We start from the raw sequence: 7119 nt of genomic DNA on the forward strand, positions 1-7119 counted from the left end.
TAGAAAACAGAATGCTATTCATAAGGTAGAACAAAAGGTAAACTAGATGCCAAAAAACATGGACCAATGAACAATCATTTAATGTATATGTATATGTACTTTTAGCCAATCACCAACTGTTTAGCTGTGCTTGCTTTCCTCTCTGTAACCTGATAAAAGGAGTATACCAGGAATAAACAGCAGAGATCAAAGCTAATCATATTGATGCCTGTTTGAAAGGATGCTCTGCTCCTTTCTCGCAACAGGGGCACTGTTGCCATGAGGTTTTTTCCTGTATGTCAAGTGCTCATATTGAAAGAGCATGTGCAGCTTCTCTCACGCTTGTTAATGTAAACACTGGCTATGTTTAGCTAACTGTCTCCCATTGTTTACATATTTCTAGATGGGAGGAGAAAGGTGATGGACAGTTTGACCAGTGGTGATTAGGAGGTGGGAAATGTCCTCCAATGGATGGACATTATAGAAGATGTATATAAGTTACTTTGTAAATAAACTGCAGGGGTTCCTGCCTCCTGCTCGGATCTGCTCACAACCCAGAAAATGTCTCCTGAGTCCCTCTCTTATCGTCAGGATCAGCTGCAGCAGGGGCACTGCACAGCTTCAGCGCGGGCTGACGAGGAAGGCAATCTTCCCATGGAGTGCAGGATTTCGGGGTTCTGATTGCCGCTCCTGCGCTGGGCTGCCAGCGCACAAAGCCTCCTCGAGCACCGTTGCCTCCTCCCCAGGCTTCCTGCAGTGCCTTTGCTGACTGGGTGCAGTCAGCCAGGCTGGAGGCAGGCTCAGCTGGTGTTACAAAGCAATCCTGTCCAAAAGAAAGAAAAAAGACAAAGGCCAAAGCAGAAAGGAAGTATTAGTTCCCAGGCTGAGTTCCTCACAGGTGGAGGCAGGATTCCTCTGGTTCCCAGAAGGATGCAGAAACAGGACACAGGGACACTATGTGCCCCTTCACCTGCATCTCCAGGACCTTGCTATTGCAGGCCAAAGTAGCACAAATTGTCTTCAGCCTTTTATCCAGGTGTCTTCGGCTTGTTGGGATTTTTCCTGTGACAACAGCCAGGGAATGCTGCTTGCTGTCAAAGGGCTTTGTTCCTTCCAGGAAGCTCCGAAGACTCACTTGGGTTCCTCCTTTCTAAAACATGGCCTGGTTAATTGCCAAAAAAATGAGCAGTGTAAGCCATTCCTCGGCACATGCCAATCCCTCCAAGACATTCTGATTCCAGTGGGGTTCAGGCCCAAGGGTTGTTCTCAAGAGCACAAAAGTTCTCGGTTTCAGCAGCAAGACAAGAGCAGGCAGCTTGGCAGGCCTCTGCCATCTCAAGCACTCACTTGCCTTCCAAATTCCTCTGCTTCCTCTAGCCATGGGCGTAAGTCCTGTTCTTGACCTGCTGTCTTCTCCTGTTCCCCGTGAGACTGGCACCTGTCTGCTCCTTCCCGTGGCACGTTGTGGGGAGGTATGGAATGAAATGACAGAGGAGAATTTCACAGAACCTGCACTTGGTATCGTTTGCCCCGTTTGGTGCTTGCAACTATCCGCAGCAGACATGGACTTTGCAGTTGTGTGAGCTATGTGCTCCAGAAAAGACAAGACTAAGTTAGCTCAGGAAAACCAGGATCAATTCACTCAGCTCCTGCAAGCCAGAAATGAGAGTGCAGCAAATGACTGAAAAATGCAGTGCTATGCAGCACGTCGTATCCACCATGGGCAGGATAGAGATTTCCAACCCACATGCATGGAGGAATCTGACTTTGCAGGTTTCCCCCAAGCCAAAGGCAGTGGGTTTTGGCAAAGGCACTGGGACCTTAGTGTTGGACAGAGAACATTTTCAAGAGAAGGGCTGACTTGGGAGCTGAGGGAAGCAGAGAGAATGGGCAAATGTGCCCATGGATGCATCCACACTGTGAAGGTCTCTCCAAGGGCAGTCCCTACCATGGACAGAACATGGGCACTGCTCCCTGCAGAGGACATGTCCCTGCCATATTGACCACACAAACGCTGTTCAGTGTCATACAAACACATATGGGTGGTTTGTTGCTCAGCTTTTTTTCCCCACTAAGGTATCCTTCTTCCTTCAGCACGCCTTACAGTGTGCTAGTTGGTGTTAGCCATGCAGTGAATGGATAGGAATGACAGGCATTCCAATTTAGGGAACTTTCCAGGATATTATTAAAGCACAGTTTCCCTTTGAGAATTTAAGCAAGTGTTCTTGAATTTAGTCAGAAGCAGTGGTGGCCAAAGGGCACGTTTTCTTGGGTTTCCTCACATCCCGGTTCTTTTTCAGTGTTCAGCTTGGTATACAGGGGGTATGGGCTCGGTGTCTGTTTTGTGTTACTTTTGATCCTCTGTCACCGCGAGCCTAGCTAGATAAGGACACTCAGGAGACAGAGGTCTGGGTTCAAACAGAGCAGCAGGCAGGAGAGCCCACCCTTAGTTTATTCTTCCTATTACATACCTCTCACAAGGTGACCATGGATTGGAGGGTGGTTATTCCACCTCTCACCCACATTGGTCAAGGAGGCTGTCATTCAGCCTCCCCTTCTCTTGGAGAAGGAATCCATAACAAGGGCAGTATTTACAAAACACGATCTTGTGTTTACATTTACGAGTGTGAGAAGCTGCACACTTCCACTTTAATATGTACGCTCAGCAAATTAGGAAATCTCAGGGCAACAATCCTCTGAGCTATGGGTGACGGACTGCAAGGGGGTTTTGTGCTCCTTTGGGACAGAGGAGAACTTTCTGGGCTTTCTTTTGCATCAGAGGAGGTTGGGTTGCTATGCATAAGTTCACAGAGCAACCCATAGAAGCTGCTATTGTGATGTCAGTGGAGGGCTGCCACATCACAGTGCTGTCAAGACGAGGTTGCCCTGGTGCATGCAAGGCATCAGCGCCCAGAGCAGCTCTTGGCGTGCTCGTTGCAGGAGGATTGCCTTGACGGAGCTGTTCTCAGGCAACAGTTTGTGCCCTGACAAGGGAGTCTGTTTCTTTTGCCTGCTGTTGCACAAGTCTGTGGACTTGTGTAGGCATTGTTTTTTTTTTTCCCCTGCGGTTGTAGGGTGTACGGACACGTGCCGGTGTCCTTTTTTATTTTCGTTGTTTTTTGAACAGTCTGGGGACTTGGGAAGGTGTCTTTTGTTTTCACCTCTTTCTTGGACAGTCCGTGGATTACAACGGGTGTCCTTTTGTGTCCCTTTTTCCTTGCGCAGTCTGGGGACTTGTGCAAGTGGTTTTTTTTTTCCGTTTTTGTTTTCTGACCCACGGACTGGAGCAGCCCTGCTGAAACGATGGAGCGAGTCCGTAGAGCAGTCAGCAGGGCTTTTTCATCAGTGTCATCCCGCAGATTTTTGAATGGTCTGAGACGTAAGTCGAAGTTTATCCCTTGGGGCAGCACATTGAGAGCAAAGTGCCATAAAGGTGCCATTGTGTTGGTAGAGCTTCTGCCAACAGCTTCGGCTAAAAAGAGGGTGTCTCTTGCCCAGCAGGCTGTGGACAACTTCCAAAATTCAGGCTAGGAGAGCTTTGCAGGTGTCCTTCTAAAAACTGTGCGGTTCTCTCCAGAACTGAGGGAAAGCAGCTTTTTTCTGTGCTCCATCCTTAAAGGATGCGCCTGTTGAACTGGACCCTCTCTGTGTGCTACAAGAGCCATTGGCTTTGGGCTGAAGGGCCGAGTGCCAAGCCGTCTTGTGTGTGCGCCTGAAACCCACAGCTGGGCTTGTGCTGTGTCTGAACAGAACTGCAAGCACTAAGAGGCATTTGGAGAAAGCTTTTGTGGGGAATTGTTCACAGCAACCACAAGGGACATGCTGCATGCATTTTACAAAAAGAAAATTAAAGCCCAGGAAAGAGAGGAGAAACAAGCCACTTTAGCTGTAGCGTGGACAATGAGCTACAATGTAGGCCCTGAGTGCTGAGGAACAATTTGCATTTTCCCGGCCAAATTTCTTAACAGAAACTTGGCCGGCAAGAGGTTGACACAGCCTAGGGTATTGGCCTGCAGTCTTGCTTGCTGTGCTAAAGAAGTGTTGCTCTGGGAGGGATGCTGTGAAAGGAAAATGCCCTCTGCTTGGGTGATCTTATTCTGTGGGCTTCCTCAGCACAGACAGTTTTGTAACATCACCTGGTTCATTTTCCCTTCCACCTGCAGGTCGCCTCAGAGGTGGAAGGAGTCAAGGCCGTGGTTCGGTGAGTGGGATGGGCACCCTTGACATTCCTGGTGTCTGAGGATTGTGGAGCAAGCTGTGGGCTTGGTCTGTTGTAGTTGAGTGCCAGCCTGGCAGGTTGAAAGGAAGCACGCGTCAATGTCTGCATGAGCACTACCAAAAGCATTCCATCAGTTTCCTGCTTTTCCGCTGAAGAGCTTTTAACTAATGAAAGTCAAGTTTTGCAGACAGGAGGCTGTACGTTGATTGTAGCCAGGCTGAAATATCTCCTTCGGAAGCATATGCAGTCCCATCCAAACATTAGTGTCATCAGCCCCCTTGAATTCAGTTTTAATGACTGAGGACCCCACTTGTATCCAAATCCATGACTTGTCCTTACCACAGCTGGGGATAGAGCTCAGGACAAAGAAGGTTCTAAACGCCAGGTTATTCTCTGTCCCTCACGCTGCTGTCTGTCTGCAGAGCACCACAGCACCAGCAGAAGAACCTCCTCTGGCTCGCTCTCTTCCTCCAGAGGCTAAAGAGGAGGCAAAGGACAACTTACCTGCACGTGCTGTCAGTCCAGGGCCGGAGCATCTGGAACCAGTAAGTGGCAGCTTTGGTTGGTACAGTGCCAAGCTTTGGTGCAGCGCAGAGCTGCAGGTCTGTGATCAGGCAGCACTTGCCCTTTGTGGCTGAAGATGCTGAGGGCTGGAGTGCTGCCATGACCTGGCTCTTCAGCCCGTCCACTGACAGGTGGGAAACGGGATCTGAACTTCCACACGCAGGCATCATTTTCCTGGCATTGTGACAGGCACTGTGAACTTCCCTTGGTGTCAGATAAGCGGCAGCAGGATGTCCTTTAGTGCTACTGGTGTGAAAGTGAGCCCCTTTGTGCACAGTGTCTGTGCAGGCTCCTGTTGTCAGCGCACAGAGTGGTCCCAAGGCGCAGTTCACAGCCTTGTGGGGTAGGGAGGAGGCACCGTTGCCTGCAGGGACCTGCCCCTCTCCCTGCCCTAGCTAGGCAGCCACAGTCACTGCTTCCAGGACAGCCTTAACCTTGACATGACCCAAGTTTGCTGAGAAGAATCCTGAGCAGCTGTGCATGGCAGAGACAAGGTCTGTCTCTGAAGGTCTGCAATGCAGTTCCTCTTGGCTGCTCTGTAAGGCCTGAAATCCTGAGGGGAAGCCAGTTGACCACAGGCAAGCAGGGAAATGTTCCTTGCTTCTCTTCAGACGCTTACAGAACAAGCCAAGGCTTAGTCGCTTACCCACATCAACACCCCCACACACCAGCTTTTGTCTTCACGTGAGCTGTGTCTCTGCTTCTCAAAGCTCTCAGGAGCCAACATCCCTACTCCCTACTGTTTGTTTGTGCTTTTTCCCTGCCCATTCCTTGCAGGCCCCAGCAGGAGAGATTCTTGCCAGTCAGGACTGCTGGGCCCAGGCAGGAGAGGCGGAGCAGCAGGAGAGCATGGATAGAGTGTGCGAAGCCCGGGATTTCAGGTGTGTGCTAAGCTTTCTCACTATCTCTGGGCAGGGGTGGGCATTGCTGGGCTTTAGGAGTCCCCGTGTCAAAGAACAAATTGGCTTCTCATCATTTGACTTGCTCAGCACAGTCGGGGTAGGGCAGCCCGTGGGCAGGTCCGGCTGCTGAGCCACCTAGAGCATTGCTGCCTCCTGGGACTGGCTCCTGGAACCTTGACAAAAAGCACTGAGAACTGGACCAGAGTAAAAGCAGGGGAGGTCCAGGCTGGGCTTGAGGGCAGCAAAGGCAATTGAACTGCAAAGGCAATCGTGCAGCAGAAGAAGCACCTCAGAGAGCTTGTGCAGATCCCAGCCCTGGAAATTTGGAAGCCCCAGCTGGATAGAGCCTTGAGCAGCCTGTCCAGATGCCATAGCTGACACCAAGTGCTTGGAGCTGAAGACTGGGCTAGAGGCTTCCTGGGGTCCCTGCCGGCCTAAACCATCTTGGGATCTCTTCATTATTGGATTGCAAATGTGTACCCATCTCCTCCTCAAGCTGTAGCTTGCAGGCTCTTTCCTTGTTCCCCTAGTGAAAGCAAGAGTAGTTGTGAGAGCACTCATCTGGACTTGCCAAGCGTGTCTTAGCCAAAGACAACTTTTACAAGTCCAGTATCAGTCCACTGTATCAGAGAGCAGCATAAGACCTAGCAGGCAGGAAGCTGTTAAGCTTTCTGGAAGTACCTGGCTTTTGGCTTCTGGAAGCTGGTTTTACTTTCTCATTGCTACAGACTCTTTCACCTGCACAAATGACAAAGAGACATGCTGGTCTAGGGAGGGCATTGCAGCATTCTCTTGAGGTGGAACTAGAGGGCTGTTGGAAGCCCCTGAGCCTGCCCTATGTGGGACATGGTATGAAGCTGTGGTTTTTGCAAGGAGACTGTGTTGCTATTAAAGGCTTATTTGTCTGTCCCTTGGCGTAGATGGGAGCAGTTGTCTGCCCTTGAGAGAAAGCACCACTCCTCGCTAGCCCGGGCCTTTGAAACGTCAGCAGAGACAGCGGAGGAATTGCAGCCTCACAGGGATCTGCTGAAGGAAGAGGTTCCTCTGGCGGTGCCAAAGGTACGCTCACCTTATTCCTAGGCAGCACTTGTGGGAGAGGGGACTGCCGCCCTAGCAAGACCACCCCAAATGCTGCTGCTGGCAGCAAGCTAAGACCGAGACTGTGTTGTTGTTGTTGTTGTTCCTCTTGGAAAATGGTGCCCCCCTTGCTTCCAGGTTTGCCGCCCACAGGGGCCATCCCCCAGGGTTCTGGAGAGGCTGCTCCAGGAGTCCTCTCGCCAAGGGGACACGCTGTCCCAGGTGTGCAGAGAGGAAACGGTGCTGGCACAAGAGAAGGCTGCCCTGGAAGCCCAGCTGCCAGGCACGGAGCGGAAGCTACGAGGCCTTTCCAAGCAGCTGGTAGAGACCAGGTAAAGGCAGGGAGGAGAATCTGGATGAGGCATTATTGAAGGTCTG

At 50.9% G+C, this 7119-nt stretch overlaps 1 protein-coding gene across 2 annotated transcripts; it reads left to right on the top strand.

Annotated features, from left to right (window-relative positions):
• The first annotated feature begins 795 nt into the window (after positions 1–795).
• LOC134564320 (uncharacterized) lies at positions 796–7119 on the top strand. Of its 2 annotated transcripts, XR_010083515.1 has the most exons (5): positions 796–4180; positions 4621–4743; positions 5540–5643; positions 6585–6723; positions 6880–7119. XR_010083515.1 is itself a non-coding variant. In XM_063423110.1 (4 exons), exons 1-4 carry the CDS (start codon positions 4492–4494, stop codon positions 7075–7077), a joined length of 693 nt encoding a protein of 230 aa, XP_063279180.1. In that variant the 5' UTR covers positions 4305–4491; the 3' UTR covers positions 7078–7119. The 2 variants fall into 2 exon arrangements, 1 of the variants encoding a protein (XP_063279180.1); XM_063423110.1 differs by lacking the exon at positions 796–4180 and having other exon boundaries at positions 4305–4743.

The sequence above is a fragment of the Prinia subflava genome, chromosome Z (assembly GCF_021018805.1).
Source record: "Prinia subflava isolate CZ2003 ecotype Zambia chromosome Z, Cam_Psub_1.2, whole genome shotgun sequence".
NCBI lineage: Eukaryota > Metazoa > Chordata > Aves > Passeriformes > Cisticolidae > Prinia > Prinia subflava.

Excerpts from the sequence above, each read along its gene's own strand:
- LOC134564320 (XM_063423110.1), top strand. The coding sequence starts at position 4,492 with ATGACTGAGGACCCCACTTGTATCCAAATCCATGACTTGTCCTTACCA. Across the intron at positions 5,644-6,584 it reads TGCGAAGCCCGGGATTTCAG|ATGGGAGCAGTTGTCTGCCC; the intron begins GTGTGTGCTAAG and ends CCCTTGGCGTAG. Across the intron at positions 6,724-6,879 it reads TTCCTCTGGCGGTGCCAAAG|GTTTGCCGCCCACAGGGGCC; the intron begins GTACGCTCACCT and ends CCTTGCTTCCAG.